The 20,308-nt window shown below is 37.8% G+C and overlaps 3 protein-coding genes across 5 annotated transcripts; 1 reads left to right on the top strand and 2 right to left on the bottom strand.

The window, feature by feature from the left end:
• Nucleotides 1-710: 710 nt before the first annotated feature.
• LOC132301292 (uncharacterized) lies at nucleotides 711-2,005 on the bottom strand. Its single transcript, XM_059798560.1, has 4 exons — nucleotides 1,837-2,005; nucleotides 1,530-1,750; nucleotides 1,263-1,481; nucleotides 711-1,175 (listed from the first exon to the last, which is right to left on the bottom strand). The coding sequence occupies exons 1-4, from the start codon at nucleotides 2,003-2,005 to the stop codon at nucleotides 711-713; spliced, it is 1,074 nt and encodes a 357-aa protein (XP_059654543.1).
• A 1,260-nt stretch (nucleotides 2,006-3,265) lies between these two features.
• Nucleotides 3,266-4,027, bottom strand: LOC132301291 (uncharacterized). The gene has a single exon (XM_059798559.1). It carries the CDS (start codon nucleotides 4,025-4,027, stop codon nucleotides 3,266-3,268), a length of 762 nt encoding a protein of 253 aa, XP_059654542.1.
• Nucleotides 4,028-6,373: 2,346 nt separating this feature from the next.
• On the top strand, nucleotides 6,374-18,885 carry LOC132299974 (protease Do-like 9). 3 transcript variants are annotated; one of them, XM_059796898.1, is made up of 11 exons: nucleotides 6,374-6,421; nucleotides 6,586-6,819; nucleotides 12,640-13,000; nucleotides 13,245-13,435; nucleotides 14,446-14,608; nucleotides 15,311-15,502; nucleotides 17,715-17,950; nucleotides 18,034-18,105; nucleotides 18,182-18,241; nucleotides 18,332-18,436; nucleotides 18,530-18,885. In XM_059796898.1, exons 2-11 carry the CDS (start codon nucleotides 6,790-6,792, stop codon nucleotides 18,629-18,631), a joined length of 1,512 nt encoding a protein of 503 aa, XP_059652881.1. In that variant the 5' UTR covers nucleotides 6,374-6,421; nucleotides 6,586-6,789; the 3' UTR covers nucleotides 18,632-18,885. The 3 variants fall into 3 exon arrangements, with proteins under 3 accessions (XP_059652881.1, XP_059652882.1, XP_059652880.1); XM_059796897.1 differs by lacking the exon at nucleotides 6,374-6,421 and having other exon boundaries at nucleotides 6,448-6,819; XM_059796899.1 differs by lacking the exons at nucleotides 6,374-6,421; nucleotides 18,034-18,105 and having other exon boundaries at nucleotides 6,446-6,819.
• Nucleotides 18,886-20,308: the final 1,423 nt, after the last annotated feature.

Here is a 20,308-nt window from a genome sequence, read left to right as displayed (position 1 = left end):
TCTTGAATGATGTGTGCTCTTATCGGATACATTTTTGAATGTGTATGGTGGGTTATGACGTAGTCTTGAATGGGTTCTACACTTTAGTTTAATTTTCATTAGGTAGACAATTCATTCTTGATATTGATAATCTATGCTTACAATTGTGATTTGTGATGATAATGTGACCACATCTATAATTACACTAATGAATTCCCCATTAATTGAAAGCATATGGTTAATTTCATGAACTTAGTAGTGAATCCTAACCCTAAGACTCTCTTCATATCTCTTTAATCCCTTAGTTTAATTTAGTTTAATTTACTGGCATTGCAATTTATTTAATCACTTCACCAAACTCTTTTTCTCTCAACACACACACTCTCTCTCTTTCTCTCTTGTGCAATTTAATTAGCACTAAAATCAAGTTTAATCCCAACATGTGTTCAATCCTTTATGAACGATCCCTTCTCACTTCATACTTGACGGTATAAGTGTCAAGTGGCTTTTATATAAATTTAAAGTATGATGTCCGTTTGATACCATTTCTAAAACCAAAGTGTTGTGCATTATTTTGTGCCCATGCTAACTACGGCCAACTTCTGCCTAATCCCATGCTCGGCGAATAAATTTGTTGTGCTGCTGTTATCCAAGTTCAGACCATTATCCATCATGATAACATTTGACACCCCAAATCGGCAAATTATGTTGTTCGATAGGAAACTCTTTACTTATTCATGGGTCACACTTGAACAAGCCTCAGCCTTCACCCATTTTGTGAAGTAATATGTGGCTAGTAACGCGTATTCCTTTTGTTCCACAGTTTTAGGTAAAGGGCCTACCATATCAATTCTCCATTGTGCGAATGGCCATGGATTTGCCATTGCGTGTAAGTCTTCAGCAGACTGATGTTTCATTGGACCATAACGTTGGCATTTATCACATCTCCTGGCATACTCTTCAGCATTCCAAGCCAAGTATGGCCAGAAGTAGCCTTGAGTTAGAACCTTATGTGCGAGGGATCTGCCACTAGAGTGGTTGCCACAATCCCCGTCATGGATTTGCTTCAATATCACGAGAGCCTTAGTGGGGCTTAAACATTTCAGGTAAGGACCTGAAAATGACTTCCGATATAATTGGTTATTGATGATTGAATATTTAGCTGCAGTGAGTTTGAGCTTCCTTGCCTCGGCTTTCTGGTTCGGACGAGTTCCATGCTTAAGGTAAGCTTCCAACAGATCAATCTAGCATGGCTCTCGCGGAATATTTGGAATCACCATTACCTCCTGCTGAGGGCTTATGCTAGGTTTGTCCAGGATGTCGATTGGTACAATCCGAATCAAGTCTTCGTCTGAAGAAGATGCGGCTAATTGGTCTATTTCAGCATTCTCATCACGAGGTACTTGGTAAAATTCGATTTGATCGAATCCTCGTGTAGCACTCTCTACAGCTTCTTTGTGTGCTTTCATTCTTTTTTCTTTGGGCTGATATTTGCCTGTCACCTGATTTATAATAAGTTGTGAGTCACTAAAAATTTTTAAACATCGTACCTGAAGTTGGTTAGCCAACCGAAGCCCAGCGAGTAAAGCCTCATATTCAGCTTCGTTGTTAGTAGCAGGGAAATTTAAGCAGATTGACTGTTGCAGCTTGGTGCCTTCAGGTGTTGAAATAATGATTCCAACTCCTGCACTAGCTTGATTAGAGGAGCCATCCACCCGGAGCTCCCAATGTGGTTCAGGAAGCTCTGTCTCTTCGGGCTTATCCTCATATTCTAAGAGAAAATTAGCTAACACATGTCCTTAGTGGGATACCTTCGGCTTATAAGTTATGTCAAAGGAATTGAGCTCGATGGCCCACTTGGTAATTCTTCCAAATAAATCTGGCTTAGAGAGTATAGCTTGTATAGGGTAGTTGGTGAGTTCCATGATGTTATGGATTCGAAGTAATGCCGAAACTTTCTCTTTGTATAAACCAATGCTAGTATGATCTTCTCTGCTTTGTTGTACCGCGTCTCGACATCTGTCATCGTCTTACTGGTGTAAAAGACTGGGTATTGACTCTTTCTTTCCTCTTTGATTAATACAGCACTTGTGGCTATCTGGAGACTGCTAAGTACATGATAAGGGTTTCGCCAGGTTGCGGAGCGGACAAGATTAGAGGTTCAACCATGTAACACTTCAATTGATTGAGAGTCATTTGCTGCTGAGGTCCCCATATATCTTTGTTCTTAAACTTTATTACATCGAAGAATGGTTTGCACTTATCTGATAGTTGAGATATGAAACGGCTGAGAGCTGCAACTCGACCAATTAGAACCTGTACTTCCCTGCGAGTTTTTGGTTCTTGATTTGTATGAGGGCCTGAGCCTGAGCCGGGCTTACCTCTATCCCTCTTTTATTGACGATATGGCCAAGGAATTGGCCTAAAAAGACTGCAAAGGAACACTTAAAATGATTTAGCTTCATGTTGTACTTCTTGAGAGTGTTAAAGACTTCCTGGAGGTGCTTCAGATGATCCTCCTTTTTACACTTTTAACCACGATGTCATCAATGTAGGCTTCAACTGTCTTTCCCAGCATTTCATTGAAGATCTTGTTAACAAGACACTGGTAAGTGGCTCTAGCATTCTTCAGTTCAAAGGGCATGACTCTATAACAGTAAGTGCCCTTCTCTGTGATAAAGACTGTTTTTTCTTCATCCTCTGGATTCATTGGGATCTGATTATACCCGGAGTATGCATCGAGGAATGTAAGTCTCTCGTATCCAGTAGTAGCACTAACCATCTGATCTATCTTGGGTAGGGGAAAGCTATTTTTAGGGTAAACTTTATTAAGATTTGTGAAATCTATGCAAACCCTCCACTTCCCATTCTTCTTCCAAACTACCACTACATTCGAAAGCCATTGTGGGTAGTGCATTTCTTGGATAAAGCATGCTTGAAGTAGTTTGTTTACTTCTTCAGCAATAATTCGATTGTGCTCAGTAGCAAACCTTCTGTGTCTTTGCTTAACTAGTGTGAACTCTGGATCCATTTTCAGGCTATGGCAAGAGATTGAAGGGTTGATTCCTACCATGTCCGAATGATCCCAAACAAACGCATCTGTATTATGTCGAATGACATTAATTAGTGCTTCTTTCTCTTCGGCTGTGGGGGAAGAGCCCATATAAGCGATTTTCTGAGGATCATCGAGGACAACTTCTATGGTTCCGAGGGATTCCTCGGTAGGTTTCATAGCTTCGGTTTCCACCTCTGCTTTAAGATACTTAGGTAGAGGGCTCTGTAATTGCTATTTGGACGTGCCTCTGGGAATTGCATCTGGCTGAGGCTGTTTAGTCATCTTCTTTGCTTCATTCAGTGTCAACATGTAGCATTCTTTTGCAGTGACCTGATCTCCCCAAAGATTAATAACCTCCTTACCGTCCGGAGACAGGCATCGCATCACTTGATGAAGGGTAGATGGAACTCCGTTCATTCGGTGGATCCAGCCTCTTCCCATAATGAGATTATAAAAAGGATGGATCTCTGTTAGGACAAAGTTCTCCTTCAGTGTCCTTTTTGCCGCAGTGACGGATAAATTAATCACTCCAAAGGGGTCCACCTTTGTGCCATCAAACCCCATCAAGGGACTAGAGGTGGGTCGAATTGATGATGACGGGATCTCCAGCTGCTCAAAGACCGCCTTTGTGATAATATTGGCGTTACTACCTGGGTCAATCAAAACCCTTTTGATCATGTAATTTGCCACAAGAAGGTTGATGACTAACGGGTCCTCGTGGGGGAGTTGAACTCTAGATAAATCTTCATCACCGAATCCAATACTGATACTGCCCGAAGCAATAGTGTTCACCGAGGATAACTTTCTTAGCTTATGAGGCGTCCTCAGTCTGGATCTATACACTTCTTCCGACTCTTGGTCGTCCTCTGATCTCCTATGTATTACATGGATGACCTTTATTTGATTACATTCTACTTTCCGAGGGTTGACCTCTCGAGGCTTCACGTACTCCTTTGTTGTGAGGTAGTCTGCCAACTCACCCCTGATTAACATGTTCTCCACTTGCCGCCTAAGGGATCTGCAATCATTGGTTGTATGCCCTTAATCTCTATGGTAAGCACAGTGTTTGCTCTTGTCCCTCTGCTCCAGAGGTTACCTCATTGGCTGAAGGGCTGCGAAATTCATCTTGTTTTCATGGAATAGCCGAGCCAAGGTGGTACGAAGAGGTGTGAATCTTTCCTCTGTTTTCTGCCTCTTCTCAGGTGTCTAAGCAACCGGTGTTGAAGCGTGCTGGCTTTTCTGACTTTTTGAATTTGAAACTCTTTCTCGAGGTTTGTTCTCCACAGTGACGAGGGTGGCATGCTGCGCATGGTGGGCTACATTCTCCTCAAGTCTGATATAAACCTGTTCCCTAACATTGACAGTCTGCATATTCGGAGGGGAATATTTGACTAGGGAGGTATGAAACTTGGTTCCTTGAATCATTGCAAGCTTGAACGTTTCTATTGCAGTTGTAGGATGGCATTCTGCTATTTCTGAGGCCTCCATGTTAAACCTGGACAAGAAATCCTGTAACGTTTCTCCTTTTTTTTTGCCTTATAGTGAAAAGGCTAGCGATACTCTTCTTTTGCTTCTTGTTTCCACAGTACTGTGCTAGGAACATAGTGCACAGAGTTTCGTAGTCCAAGATGGACTTGTGTAGCCTATTCCTGAACCATTCCAATGCAGCTCCTGTTAAGCTTGTCGAAAAAACCTTACACATGAATTAATTGTTGTGATCATCCAGGGCCATCTTTTGTGCGTAGTGATCAAGATGACGAGATAGATCTCTGGTATCATCAAATTGAGTAAAGGAAGGCATAGTGAATTTCTTAGGTCTGTCAACATGGTATATATCATCTGTGAACAGAGTCTTCACTAGAGAGTTCTTATGCTCTCTGGCTATCTCAGCTGGCGTCTGAATTCTCAGGAATCTTTTTTCATCATAGGCCTCCTGTACACCTGCACCATCCGGAATTCCATTAGACCATACCGTAAGCTTATGGCTGGATTCGGCCTGTTTGTTCTGCGTGCAACAAGGAAGATTATCCGAAGCTAACGCCTCGGTCCTTGTCTTCTGCTCTTGCTGAACTTCGTTCGACCGAGCCTCATTGGGCCGTGCCCTATTAGCTTGAGGCTCGTTAACTGGAGGAATGTTTTGATTAGTGGGAGGTGCTACTGTATCACCTGGCGGTGGCTGTGGTGTCAACTGAGCCATCACCGTTTGAAGAGTGTTGTTTGGCTGTTGAAGCAATGCAATCTAGGCTACGCTAGCTTCGTTCGCCTGACGAAGCGTTTCGAATTGGTGTAAGAATTCTTCTCGCATCTTCTGCATCAACTCCATTTGCTGATCCACCGCTTTTGCAGATCCTCCGTTCGACATTCCAGATTGTAATAGCAGGATCGATTTGAAAAAAAAAATTGGGACTATATTTCTATATGTTCCCACAGACGGCGCCAAAATGTAGGTGCAAAATTTCTCTAAACCAATAACAATTAAAAGAAAAATTACAACTCACTCAAATAAAATAACAATGAACAAGAATTGTATATAGAGAAGCGTAAATTGTTTGATCCTTTTATTGGAGGTCCATACTTCTATTTATACACAAAAAGTGGTAGAATTATGGTAGGACTCGCATTGCTTGTCCTCCAATTCTTTCCATATACAACATTCTTTATAAATAGAGTTCTTTCCTTTTTTTTTCTAATTCTTTCCATGTCAAACTTTCCTTGCACAGAACTTGCCTTCTTTGTTGAATCCTTTGCCTAGTAGGACTGGTCGATCTTTAAATGTACTTGGGGCGGATGTAACTTGGTTTAATTGACTTTGTTAACGGGCTGGAATTTCAACATTAGTGATGTTGGGCTGTTAATGCCTTTACCCGGGCTTGAACGAAGTTGGAGGTCCAATATTGATGATATTGGGCTAAGGAGTAATGTAATTTGGGCATGACCCTGGCATTTGAAATCTATCAAAGATAGATTTATATTGCGGTGACGTGGACAACTCTTATTGGAGGGGGATTTTTTTCCTCCACACCATTCGATCTCAATCATTATTAATTATGGAATCCAAAATAATTGAAATAAAAAATTATAGAAGAAAGTTTACCTCTGTATGAAGTTTGTGGAGAAACTGAAGAGTGGAGAGAAACAAGAAGAAAGTGAAGAAGAGTAAATGGAGAAACTATTGACTGGGGCACGAGAGAAAATAAAGTCTCTTCCTCTTCCTTCCCTGTGAAATAGACGAGATACTGGACTACAAAACTTTAGGTACATTAAAATTTAGTAAGCTAATTTTATTATCCCTTAAAAAAAAAATAGAGATAAAAAAATAATGCTAGCATTTTTAATAACGTTCCCACTAGATCTCAAATACCAAGGTGCAAAAGAGTTTTGAGATTTGTAATCTCTCTATATGATTCTGAACAATCCTTTTAGATATCACGTTTGCTTGATTCTTAAAAAAAAAAAAAATTTAATTTAAATTTATTAAAATAATTTCCTTTATTCATTCCTTTCTTTTCTCTGGTAATTATTGTAATCTTTTCTTTCCTTTTTTCGCGTAGCCCTTGGGTTTTTGCTCTCCCTTCAGTTCGCGTGCACATTGTCTACTTGTACCTCTGTGTAGCTAATTGCAGCAGCCAAGTAAAGGACAGAAGGTATAAGAATATGTTTTCTGGGAACTCTGGACGCATTGCATCCGAACTCGCTTCCTCAAAGGTTGATGCTGCTGCCTTTTCTCTTTCGTTTTGGATCTCGATAGATTGACGATGGTAGGAGCCTCGTTCAACAAATTTATGGTAAGGCACATGTCTACTTATGTAGCTTGATTCTATGTTATATATATGATATACATATATGCTTGTTTTTATGTATATATATTGAGTTAAAATCACAAAATCGTAGTACATGTTTCTCATATAACCCCTTCTAGGGTTGTATAAGCACTTGAACTATTGAAGAGATGATCAATCTCTATTTACCTAAAAAAAAAAAATAATAAATGAAGAAGATTCAATCTCTTTTAATTGGGTCTTCTGATTTTGAACAGCTTTTCTTCATCTTCTAATTTAATTTAATTTAATTTCTCTAGTCTTCCATTTGATTTAGTTTCTATCATCTCAATGATTTGATCTTTAATTGTATTATATTTTCAATCAGTGTCAACTTGGGGATAACTCAATATTGACACCCATTTTGGTAATTGGGTTTGGGCTTCAATTGGACTTGATGATCAATGATATAGTAATATGGGCCAAGAACATAAAGCCTGGTCAGTGATGATGTGCTAGGAGTTTGGGCCGAGAAGGATATCTGGGTCATGGAAGGTGATTGGATTGAAGGTGGTTTGGAATAGCATTTTAGTTGGAATAAAATCCATTAGTGCTATACATGAACAGTGACGTGGCAGTTCTCATACAAAATAACGCTATATGCAAGGATGCTACATGGATAGAATGTTCTTGAACTTTATGTTAGATAAGATTTATGTGTTTACTTGATTTTTGAATTAGTATTTATCTAGGAATGTTTAGTTTGAATTTATTTTTAGTTGGTTTATCGATAGGATTAGATTTTATTTGGAATTAGTATTTAGTTAGGATTAGTTTAATTTGAATAATTATGTGGTTGTATTAGAATATAACTAGGATGCTTGTATTTAGGAATTTGTTTTACCATTTATTCTATAAATAAACCAAGAGGGTCCAGCACCCTCAGAATCTTTATTATTATTTGTTTGCTTCTTCAAGCATTTCTAAGAATAGCATCCTTGCTATTTCTTCATCATCTCTATTTCTCTATCTCAATCTCTCAGTATCTCTCTCTTTCTCTCTCTCTCTCTCTCTTCTTCTCTCCTTATTCTTTCCTCTTCTTTTCTTGCTATATCCATTATCTTCCCCTTTCTATTCTCTTGTTACGTTACTATAATTTGTTTACAGAAAGTCCTTTTAATTAGGGCAATATTGAACTCATTTAGGAGTTTATTTGTTCTCTATCTCCTATGATCGCCTGAAGTCAACATTCCCTAAGAGACTAAAAGTTGACAATTCACAATTGAACCATATATTTGGTTCTGGCACGCCCGTTTTCCATCAATTTAAGATCGGCTCTAGCCAGCCGATTTTAGGGTCAACATTTTTGGCACGCCCGGTGGGACCCCATCAGGTGAGCAAGTTATAGTAAAGATGCCTCCAAAGCTAAGAGGCTCGAAATGCGTGAATATAGGAGATAATACTGACGAAGAAAATCCACGGATCGGCGTAGGCGATAATGCCGACTCTTCTATTCCATCCGACATTCCTTTAGGTCGGGTACTGGAATCGATTATGCAAAAATTCGATGCCCAGCAAGCACAGATCGGTGAGGTGAGATCTCAAATGGGAGAATCAAATCAGCTTTTGGTTTCTCAAATTCATGAGATGAGATCGATGACAGGAAAGTTAAACCAAATGATGTACGCCCAGTTGGAGAAGATGAGTCAGAAACTTGAAACAAATGTACCAGCAAATCAAAGCCGAGAAAATCGGCATGATCACGCTGAAGCATCTCATGTCAATGAGTCTATATTCCAACGTATGACAGCACCATTGATACATACATCCCAAGGGCCTCGAACAGGCATCATACCGCCAAGTGCAGGACTTGGTATTACAATCGGCAATGTGCCAAATCATACCAGTATATCAGCAAATCAAAGCCGAGACTATCGGCATGATCAAGCTGAAGTATCGTATATCAATGAGTCCATATTCCAGCGTATGTCAGCACCATTGATACATATATCCGAAGGGCCTCGAACAGGCATCATACCGCCAAGTACAGGACTTGGTATTACAATTGGCAATGTGCCGAATCATACACTCGGCATGCCGATTGGGAATCCATCAATCTTATCAGATCCGCCGGCAGTAACTACTGTGCCGGTATATCATCCACCAGTGAATAATCAGTATAATCAAAATGTGCAGCATCCACATGTGCAGCCGATTCCACCAGTGAGAGATCAACAAGAAGTGGTAGGAAACCTAAACCAAGATAGTGCTAATCCATTGATACCTCCAGCGGCTGCCGGGGGGCAAGTAAATGCCGATCCACAAAGAAAGTGGGTTAATCTATTCATCCCGCGGCACCCAAATGATCCTCCAGGAAGAAATGCAGGGATCGATAGGTCTCAGATTTTGGCTTTAATACAGGCCGAAGTGGCACAGGGTCGCAGACGTGCTCGGCCAATATACAGAAAGCCCTATCCTGATCATGTCGATGCTCATGAGTTGCTTAGAAATTATCGGTATCCTGATTTTTCTATATACAGTGGTGAAGAGAATTTTTCTACGGTGCAACATATTGCGAGGTTCACAGCACAATGTGGTGAAGCAGGCCCAAGTCCTTGGTTGAGGATGAGATTATTCTCTAGTTCTCTTACCGGGGCGGCGTTTGAATGGTATAGCAACTTACCAGCCAACTCTATTCAGACTTGGGATGAAATGGAGGAAGCCTTCCATACCTAATTCTACTGAACAGAGACAGAGGCTACGCTGGCAGACATATCCCGTTTATCTCAGTTGCCGAGCGAATCGGTTGAAACTTTCATGGCCAGGTTCAGAAAAGCTAAACTCAAATGCCGAGTAAGTTTGCTAGAACCAGAATGCATCAAGTTGGCATTAAACGGTTTAGACATTGAACTTCGCAAGAGGTTTGATGGGGTCGAGTTTCAAGATCTTTTCGATTTGGCAGACAGAGCTTCTCGGTATGAGGTTCAACTAAAGAAGAAAAGAATTATTGAGTGGCTTACCTTCCCAATTAAGCCTGGTGAAGAGTCTCGGTAGGATTATTCTAGCAATAGTCATGTAAAGGCAGAAAAACAAAATCGGCTAGAATATATATCTAGCCGATTCTATTCCCAAAATCGGCATCCCTCAAAAATAAAAATTATAGAAGAGGTCTTCGCTACTGATGTTGCCGAGTTAGATGATGATTGGAGGATTCCTTACATCTTATTCTTACCACATCCAACTCCAAAAGCCGATCGAAAAATAAAAAGAAGTGCAGTCGATTATGTACTTATGGATGGAGATCTTTATAGAAGATCAGCTGATGATGGTCTACTATTTCAATGTTTTAGCAAGTTTGAAGGTTTAAAAATTATGGCAGAGGTACACGAAGGAATATGTGGAGCTCACCAAGCCGGCATCAAAATGAAATGGTTGATACGCCGATATGGATATTATTGGCCTGGAATGAGGAAAGATTGTATGACCTATGCAAAGGGTTGTACAGATTGTCAAAAGCATGGCCCAATGCAGTGGATTACAGCAATAGAGATGCAATTATTAGTTAAACCATGGCCCTTCAGAGGTTGCGCCATAGACTTAATCGGCAAGATTAATCCTCCTTCATCAAAGGGTCATCATTGGATTATTTTAGCTACCGATTATTTCACCAAAAGGGTAGAAGCTGAGGAATATGTATCAGTAACTAGTAATACTGTTATACAGTTTTAGAGAGACATATCTTTTACCGATTTGGTTTATCAGAAACAATTGTTGCCGATAATGGATTTGTGTTTCGAGCAGGAGAAGTATTGCAACTCGGTTGTGATATGCAAGTAAAAATAGTAACTTCAACACCCTATTATGCTCAAGGGAATGGCCAGGCTAAGGCTTCGAATAAAGTTGTAATTGAAATCATTGAAAAAATAATAAAGGACAAGTCGAGGTGTTGGCATTGAACCTTTTCAGAAGCCTTGTGGTCTTATAGAAATTCAAAGCAAACAAGTACACAAACAACTCCTTATCGGTTAACCTTTGGCCATGATGCTGTGTTACCAATGGAGTTAAATGTAAAATCAACAAAGGTAATGAAGGCTTACGACAAAAGGGTGAAGTTCAAGTCATTTGCAGAGGGTGATATGGTTTGGCAAACAATTCTCCCACCTGGAAAAGTAGACAGAACTTATGGCAAGTGGTCACCTACATGGAATGGACCATATATAGTTCATCAGGTGTTGCATGGAGGTGCATATAAGTTGAAGGATTTGGATGGTGAGGTGCATGAAAGACCAATAAATGGAAGGTATTTGAAGAAGTATCAACCCACTATTTTTGAACTTTTGGAGGAAAAGAAAACCTCTAATAAGTCAAATATAGAGGGTGAGTGTTCAACTTAAGCCATTTATGAACCTGGAATAATGATGACAGTGGGTGGTTCTATGGTGTGTATATCAACTTGATACAATGGGTGTAATTTAAATTTTGGAAGCCGAAGGGTTAAAACGGCTACCAAAATTGGGGGGCATTGTTGACACCCATTTTGGTAATTGGGTCTGGGCTTCAATTGGACTTGATGATCAATGATATAGTAATATGGGCCAAGAACATAAAGCCTGGTCAGTGATGATGTGCTAGGAGTTTGGGCCGAGAAGGATATCTGGGTCATGGAAGGTGATTGGATTGAAGGTGGTTTGGAATAGCATTTTAGTTGGAATAAAATCCATTAGTGCTATACATGAACAGTGACGTGGCAGTTCTCATACAAAATAACGCTATATGCAAGGATGCTACATGGATAGAATGTTTTTGAACTTTATGTTAGATAAGAATTATGTGTTTACTTGATTTTTGAATTAGTATTTATCTAGGAATGTTTAGTTTGAATTTATTTTTAGTTGGTTTATCGATAGGATTAGATTTTATTTGGAATTAGTATTTAGTTAGGATTAGTTTAATTTGAATAATTATGTGGTTGTATTAGAATATAACTAGGATGCTTGTATTTAGGAATTTGTTTTACCATTTATTCTATAAATAAACAGAGAGGCACTCTATACAAGAGGGTCCAGCACCCTCAGAATCCTTATTATTATTTGTTTGCTTCTTTAAGCATTTCTAAGAATAGCATCCTTGCTATTTCTTCTTCATCTCTATTTCTCTATCTCAATCTCTCAGTATCTCTCTCTTTCTCTCTTTCTCTCTCTCTCTTCTTCTCTCCTTATTCTTTCCTCTTCTTTTCTAGCTATATCCATTATCTTCCCCTTTCTATTCTCTTGTTACGTTACTATAATTTGTTTACAGAAAGTCCTTTTAACTAGGGCAATATTGAACTCATTTAGGAGTTTATTTGTTCTCTATCTCCTATAATCGCCTGAAGTCAACATTCCCTAAGAGACTAAAAGTTGACAATTCACAATTGAACCATATATTTGGTTCTGGCACGCCCGTTTTCCATCAATTTAAGATCGGCTCTAGCCAGCCGATTTTAGGGTCAACACTCAGTTAGAAATTGTCAGATTTTTTATGAAAATTTTGTTTTAACTTTATTCAATATTAAAAAATTTCCTTCTTCTTCAATTTTTTTTTTTTTTTTTGGGTTTTTGTTTTACTTAATTCAATATGTTATTATAGCCTATTGCAATGCTATTACCTAGGATTAAGGCTTTGTTTATATTAATTTAGAGCATTTCCTTTTACTTGCAAGCAACAACTCCTTATAAGTTTATTATTGGAGGTGTGCGCTTTTGCTTGTTATGTATTTTAATTAATTTAATTAGCAATCTGAAATGCTTAGGAATGCCTTTTGAATTAAACCAACGACATAAAATTTAATGACAATACTTTTTGCAGCTTTGTAACCAGAAAAAGGTGAAAAAAAAATTGAAGCATAATGACCAAAAAAGGGTAGGTGAACTATTGCAGCTTACATCTTTTCCAGAACCACTGCCCCGATTGGATTGTGTGGTAAAATCCCCAATGGTGATGCCTGCGGTTCTAAGAGTGATTTGTTTATATAACGAGCCAAATCTGTCTCACCCATGGATGGTCAAACAGCGCCGGCGAGTAAGTAGTGGTGTCGTTATTGAAGGGCGAAAGGTTTTGACAAGTGCTGATGCTGTTAAGAACCAAATCAGTGTCATACTCGAGAAACATAGCATTGGTGGAAGGTATTCTGCAACAGTTCTGGCAATTGGAACTGAGTGCAATGCTGGTCAGTAGATTTCTTTTTATGTTCTGAATTATTTTTTATTATATGTTTAAAAGGTTAGTTTTTTTTTTTTTTTTCCTAAGTAAATTTGGGCCTTTGGAAATCTGCAGCTGTAAAAAATCCTTTCAGAAGTTTTAGTTCACTGAAATAAGTATTGATAGTGCATACTAATTTTCATTTTAATATTTCATTTGATACCTTATTTATTTGTTTAGGAGTCACATTTTTTCCTTTGTGAATTCCACAGCATTGCTGACTGTCAGTGATGATGAATTCTGGGAAGGAGTTAAACCTGTAAACTTTGGAGATTTGCCTTCTCTTGGGGACAGAGTAATTGTTGCAGACTGCGCGAGAGGCCTTAGTGTGGCACGTGGATCTGTATCACACATTGTTGAGCTACCTTATCCTAAAGGCTTACTCATGGGACTGCATGTGCAGGTTATTAAATTTCGGGATGTGTTTCCTCCATATGTTAGCTTCATTTGCTTACTAATTCTTATAATCTAAATGATTTATGTCCTGTGAATAATATACTTGTACAGATATTTGTTTTTCCATATATATGTTATAGGGTAAATTGCAAAAAAAAAAAAAAAAAATGGAGATGAACATACAAATACAACATTGAAACTGACGATACATAGAATGTGAAAGATCTCTGTATCTCTCTCTGTCTCTTAATAGTTAATTGCAACCCAATTGAAATCCAAGTTTGACCTCATAATAAATTGGGCTGGGGCTGAGGCACTCTGCAGTTGCTCAGCTTAGAGCAGATTTGTTTTGCCTTTCTTTTTGGAGGGCTGATGTAGTAGTAATAGCAGTAATAATAATATTGATGATCGTATATTTTTAGACACTTTACCATTCACAGTGATATGAGTATACAAGTCTTAATTGCTAACCTTGACCCTTTTCCAAATTTTGCCTCATATGTGTTAGTATAGTTGTTCTTGTTATACAACTCAAATCTCCTCTATAGTAATGTTTGGAGGCAATAGTGTTAGGTGGTCGTCTTACACTAAAAGATTTAGAAAGCCCAATGATAGCACTACATGTACAAAAACAACTGATATTTTGTTTGAAGAACTATGAAATCTTCTAATCTGAGTTTTCATGCTTTCAGTTTTACCTCAACACCCTATTTTGGAAGTTGTTTATGCTCCGTTTCATTATCATTTTGTGCAGAACTTTCTCCTATCTTTTTGTTTTGATTAATGAGTGTATAGGTACAGCATTAAGACTGATGACTATGCAGAATGTTTAAGGTTCTTTTTTTTTTCCCTTCCTTCAAGCTAATAGAAACCTAACCTAAAGAACTAGCCAACCTATAAACTGAGCTTGCTTAAATGACTCGAGATTCGGTTGGACTTTATAAAAGAAAAGTTTGAGTAATGAGCAGAGCTGCAGCAAAATTTGTATTGATATCTCGTCTTCCAAATGTTTTGTAGGTAAGAATACCTATAAGCAGAGGAAGTAGTGCTAGCCCTGTTTTCGATGACAAGGACAGGTGCATTGGTATCGCATTTCAGTCCAAGAATGGTGTTACTGTCATTCCAACGCCAATTCTTCGACACTTCTTCTGTGATTATGAGCGTAATGGAGCATATACAGGTGCATGAAGTATTTTGTAACCATTGGTGGTACTTTAATTATGTAACTGCCCTATTGTAGCATGTGCTTACCCAATGTCGTCTCTCCTCTCATGTCCTTCCACTCCTTGAGAGAGCTATTGTTTGCAATGGGATTCAGTTGTCCCTATTCCTTGTCCTGTTTGGGGATTTTATGTTACTGGGAAACTTACAGTCCCTCATTCGTCATTCATTTTACTCCTATTTATTGTCTTGTGATGACAGTTTTAATCAACATTTGTTTATGGAAAATGGACTATGAATTTGTACAATTACCTTTCTGTAGGAGTGCCATGATAATTTCTCATTGTGTATTTGAATGACAATTGCAAAACAATGGTTTGGTCAGCATTAGTTAGGACCAAAAAGAATTGGTAATTGTTGTGTGTGCCTATCGTGCTTTGTCAGCTGATGTGGAATTTGGAGTCTTCTCATGGGTTAGCTAGCTGTCTAGTGTAGGTTCTAGGGCTAGGGGTTCAGGAATTATTCTTTCTTTGCCTTTGTAGCCAGTTGTTGGCAATTTCTTCCTCTAATAAATTAAGATGTTTGAGTGTTATATATCTCTCTCTCTGTGGTTAAATTCTAGGTGGTTGTCTGTACGGTGAGGGTTCATGCCTTTCTTTTTGGGGGCCTTTGGACATGCTTGCTCCTTTTGATTTTCTTACAGGCATTTTCCACTTGCCAGGTTTCCCCGTGATTTCGCTTGAATGGATGAAGTCAAGTGAAGATCTACGCATTATGATGGGGATGAGACACGGCCAGCAGGGGGTACTTATTACGAGGATTGAGCCCACAGCTCCTCCAGAATATCAGGTTTTGAAGCTGCATGATGTTATCCTAAGCTTTGCGGGCATTGACGTTGCTAATGACGGAACAGGTAAGAATTTCATTTTTCATGTTTCAATCTGCTTTTCTTTCTTTCTGCTTCCTGTGTGTGAAATACTTTTGGGGTGCCAACTGTCCTTGATTTTTGGTTTGTCAACTTTTCTTTACTTGCCTCTTAAAAGACTCCAATGAGACACAGTTAAGTACTTTGTAGATAAGTGAGTTTAAAAGAACCTATAATTTCTGCTTGGTTGCCAACTTGACGATGGAGCAGGCCTACATTGGTTTTCCAAATTGAGTTCCATTTGTGTGGAACTTTGAAATTTTGCTTTGATGTCGATTTGTCTTTTCAGTTCTATAATGGTATGCTTAGATTAAGGGCCTTAAAATTGGGCTGGATTGGGCTGGGGATCTACCCAAGCTCAATTAATTACTACGAGACAAACTCTTTTTCCTTCATTGTTACCACCTTGCTTTTGAATAACCAAATTTTAAGAAAGATTTTTGAAAATCAGTTGCAGGGATTTACTTCATTTGGATCAAGTACAATGCAAGTCAATTGTATTCTCGTATGTTTTATCCCTACCCTTTGAAACATACACCAACCATTTGTTCACTTTGATTAGATTCATTAGTAGACCTAGGAATTTGACTGGTTCTGAGTTCACTCCAAAAGAGGCCTTGCTTATTTGGATCAGGACTCTTTTGAGTCTTAATATTTATGTTTCCAATGCTTCAAGTGTTCTTTTAAGGCCATACAAGTCTAGGTGCAGATCAGAGGCATCACTATAATTGCCTCCTACAAACTGTATTAAACATTGTCAAATCATATTCAAATCTCTCTCAACTTTGAATGCTTTTTTCATGTCCAATGAGCTCAAAAAGAAATCCGAAATTTGAACAGGACCGGCCTCCCCGAAATCCCCCGAAAGGGTTCCTTTTAGTTGCATTACATTGAATATGATTTGACAATGTTTAATTTAGAATACACCATGAAGAGCCAAGAAACCCTAGTAAATCTAGATTTTTTTCTCTGGCACATTAAAATTGTCAAAAGAGTAAAAGATTTTTTATTGTAGAACTATACTAGTGCAGCAACTTAAAATAAATGCTTCTGCAACTATAGTTGTGTAAAGCCCTTGAAACTACATCATCCCACATTGCTCTTCAATAACTAGCGAGATTACTTCTTAAGACTATGGTCCCTTAGTCCCTCCAACCTCTTTAAGGACACAAACTGAATTCTGTGGTATTGAGACAATAGATGAAGACCAAGTCTTGCTGCTATCTGGAATATCATCTATTGTTTTAATACGTAGCATTTGACTGCTTAGGATCTCCATTGAAGAGATTTTGAGCATGCATTCGAGTCTTCTTTGATGTTCCTTTGAGATATTAAATGCCTAAGATAAGGGAATTCTCCCATGCTTTGCTGTTTAAAAACAAGGTGACATTTCTATCTTATTTAATCTCTTGTTTTCTATTTTCATTCAGTTCTTGCCTTCTCTCTGGCTATATCTTAACCTTTTTTCTTTGCATTAAGCCTATATGATTCATGTATAAACTCCCTTCATCAAACCTAACATGGTATTCAGCAGTTATAGTTGTGCAGTGGTAATGCTATCATGAGGTCGACCTCATGGTAGTTGTCCTTTTGTCACGATCGTATACACATATTGAGGCACGCATCTAACCGTTTAAAAGAGGATTCTATGGAGATTATACTTTCAAAATTTCATATCAAAATTCATTTAAATTAGATCACATGAATCGATCAAACTTTTATATCCTCTTTCGTCGTTTGACTTCATTTGACAAAATTAAACTATCATCTTTGACCGTCTTGTATAATTTTATATTATGGTACTTTGAGCTCATTTTTTTATTTGGCTATGTGATGATGTAATGTTTGCAATTTTTTTTTTTTTTAATAAAAAATTTCAAAATGTGCTAATTTATTTCATGGGGTCAACCTCATGGCCGTATTACTCTATGTAATTAGAGCTGTGATGAGGAGATGAAGATAGGGTGTCCATTTGCCCAAAAACTAAATAAATAAATAATTCAATGTAGTCTCCATGGGTTCCCACGAGTTTCTTTTTCTTATGTTTCTATTGCTTGCTTTCCATCATGGACTACCACCATGTTTCTGCCTTAAGTTCTATTATTAGACAAGAAATACAACCAAAAACCCTTGAGAAGCATAATATTGTTATGCAGGATGATTTGGGAGATATGTCCTAACTATGATTTGGTAATTTCAGTACCATTTGGGGACGCAGGAGGGCGCATCGATCTCAGATGCCTTATTTCTTCTGAATATTATGTTGGCGAATGTGCATTGCTTAAAATTCTTCACAACTTTCAAGTAGAAGAGGTCACCATTAAACTCACGACTTGTAACCCACCCCTTCCTGCTGATGCGGGCAGACCTTCATATTATATCATTGGGGGACTTGTGTTCACGTCAGCGGGTGAACCATTTCATAATGGCTCAGAGGTTTGTATCTTATCGTTGTGAGGTTAATAATATTTGTAGAATCTTAATTGATACTGAATTTAACATTTGCGCTCGTGTCCTAGTGTGGAGAGGACCCTGAATATGTGGATTGGCTCAAGCGAATTCCTTCTAATCAGTTTGTCGTGTTATCTAATGTATCTCTCCCTCTTACAGATCATTCAATTGTCATTCATCTTTAGTGTAAACTAATTAATTGGTAATTTTTGTTAGGTGCTTTCTGCCGAGGTAAATTTTTTATATGAAGACATTGGAGACATAAAATGCGACAAGGTAAGAAGAAATTGATCTCACAATGAAGCATCAGTGACATAAAATGCGACAAATGCATTGAAACTGAAGGATCTTTTGTATGTTCTGTAGGTGTTGGCTTTCAATGGGAAGCCTGTGGAGAATCTGAAGCACTTGGCCAACATGGTCGAAAGCTGTGATGAGAAATTTTTTAAGTTTATGCTCGAAGGAAACAAGGTCCTCCTCCTCCTCCTCCTCTCTCTCTCTCCCTCTCTCTCTCTCTCTGTGTTTTTGTAAATATAACTAATATTTTCTCCTTATTCATTGCAGAAGGTGGTTTTAGAAGCCAGGGCTGCCAGAAATTCGACTCCAGACATTCTTAGAAAATACAATGTTTCTTCGGCTATGTCTTCTGATCTGTCTGCTAATTAGATAGGCTCAGAAATCCAAGACTGAATGTCTTAAATTTACATGTTGGCTGTGGGGGTGCATGTGTGCCCGGTGGTGAATTATTAGGTGCTCTAAAACCCGGGCACCAGCATCATGGACTAAAAAAAATAGAGACTGATTTATAGTACTATTTAATGTGTTGAAGTTGACTTCTTGTTCAAAAGAGTTTAGGATGATTTATGTAAATTCATCTTTTTTCAATCACATCCAGTTTTTTATTATTTTGTGGTTAATAATATTTGTAGAATCTTAATCGATACTTATTTTACTGATCAAAAACTAATTTATACTAATTTTAACATTTGCACTGTGTCCTAGTGAATCGTCTCTTATAGATCATTCAATAACCATTCATGTTTTAGTAGGTAAATTTTGTTTGGTGCTTTCTGTCGTGGTAAATTTTGTTCGGTGCTTTCTGTCGTTGTAAATTTTGCAGTTAAACATGTCTTAACTTGCAGCGATGCTATACATATATTTAGATTCTAAAATTATAATTTTTGTCGTCTTGTCAAGGCTCCAACTAACTTAATGTGACAAAGTTGACCTTCAAAAGGCTTATCAGGTGAAATTATGTGAAGTCGACCCTTTTAGTTTTACTTAATTCATCCTTTTCTTAAAAAAAAAGGTTTTGAAAAAGAAATTCAAAAGACTTTAATATTGGCTTTATGTATTTTGTCATTTGAGTTAACATGATTACTATTAGTCTCTCTTTAACTTTTTCCCAAATGCTACACAATTATTAAATAGGTGAAACCATATGATATGCATAACATATTTAATAAATGGTTCAAGATTTAATATGACATATCAAGATAAGAGGGAATTAAGAATTTTGTTAAATGGGTCATTTTAATTAAATTTTTTATTAAATGGGTCATTTGAAATTTAACAGCCACTCCTCCTTTGAAGCAAAGGAAAACACGAAACATGTATTGTTTGTTGCAAGGTCATTTTTGAAGAAGAGTTCAAAATTTTTAATCACTTCTAGTTGTTGTACCCAAAAAAGAAAAGAATTTTTTTTTTTTTGATTTTTAACAGACCATTTTATTTTTTAAACTTGTATTTTTACCGAGCTTGTTTTCGTGTTTTCAAACTCAATATATCATATGTCTTACAAAAGTATACGTGTATATAATCTCAATATATACATATATACGTTTAAGTAGATTAGATGGATGGGGAAAACAGAAAGAGGCAAAGAAATGTGACCGTTGTTGGTCATAGCTGGCCTTCATCTGTGGGTTATTGGGGTCTATGAAGATAACGAACGACACTGGTAGCAACGTAATGGGGGTTATTCTATGAAAGTAACATCTAATAGTGATAGGTGGAGATCATATGTTAATTTTTTAACAACTAGGACTGCAATTTGGGTGGGTCAACTCGGTCCAACCCGAACCTAGCCCGAAAATTTTGAAATTTGAGCTTCTAAATTTACTTCCGTTTTTTTTATCAAAACCTAGTCGTGTTCGGGTTGGTTTCAGGTTCAACCGAAACCCAAAAAAATAAAAAATCCCAAATCATTATTTATTTTTTTATTTTTTATTTACACCTTCCAAGTGGAATGATATAACTAAGCAGTGCTAGATTTCATAAATAAAAAAATTAAGATTGTATTACAAATGGTAAATACGATGTGGTGTTTCTCCCGTCAGGTCA

Source organism: Cornus florida, unplaced genomic scaffold, assembly GCF_030987335.1.
Source record: "Cornus florida cultivar Cherokee Brave unplaced genomic scaffold, ASM3098733v1 CherokeeBrave_3.0.0_Hap2_Chr03, whole genome shotgun sequence".
NCBI classification, from domain to species: Eukaryota; Viridiplantae; Streptophyta; class Magnoliopsida; order Cornales; family Cornaceae; genus Cornus; species Cornus florida.
The sequence above is the reverse complement of the archived record's forward strand: the minus strand, read 5'-3'. Positions and strand labels throughout refer to the sequence as shown.

What these genes read in the sequence shown, in the direction of transcription:
- LOC132301291 (XM_059798559.1), bottom strand. Translation starts at nt 4,027, where the DNA reads ATGTTAATCAGGGGTGAGTTGGCAGACTACCTCACAACAAAGGAGTAC.
- LOC132299974 (XM_059796898.1), top strand. Translation starts at nt 6,790, where the DNA reads ATGGTAGGAGCCTCGTTCAACAAATTTATG. An exon ending in CCTCGTTCAACAAATTTATG is followed by an intron (nt 6,820 to 12,639) that starts GTAAGGCACATG and finishes TACTTTTTGCAG; the next exon opens with CTTTGTAACCAGAAAAAGGT. An exon ending in TCATGGGACTGCATGTGCAG is followed by an intron (nt 13,436 to 14,445) that starts GTTATTAAATTT and finishes AATGTTTTGTAG; the next exon opens with GTAAGAATACCTATAAGCAG.
- LOC132301292 (XM_059798560.1), bottom strand. Translation starts at nt 2,005, where the DNA reads ATGACAGATGTCGAGACGCGGTACAACAAAGCAGAGAAGATCATACTA. An exon ending in TTATTTGGAAGAATTACCAA is followed by an intron (nt 1,751 to 1,836) that starts GTGGGCCATCGA and finishes ATTTTCTCTTAG; the next exon opens with AATATGAGGATAAGCCCGAA. An exon ending in GCATAAGCCCTCAGCAGGAG is followed by an intron (nt 1,176 to 1,262) that starts GTAATGGTGATT and finishes CGTCCGAACCAG; the next exon opens with AAAGCCGAGGCAAGGAAGCT.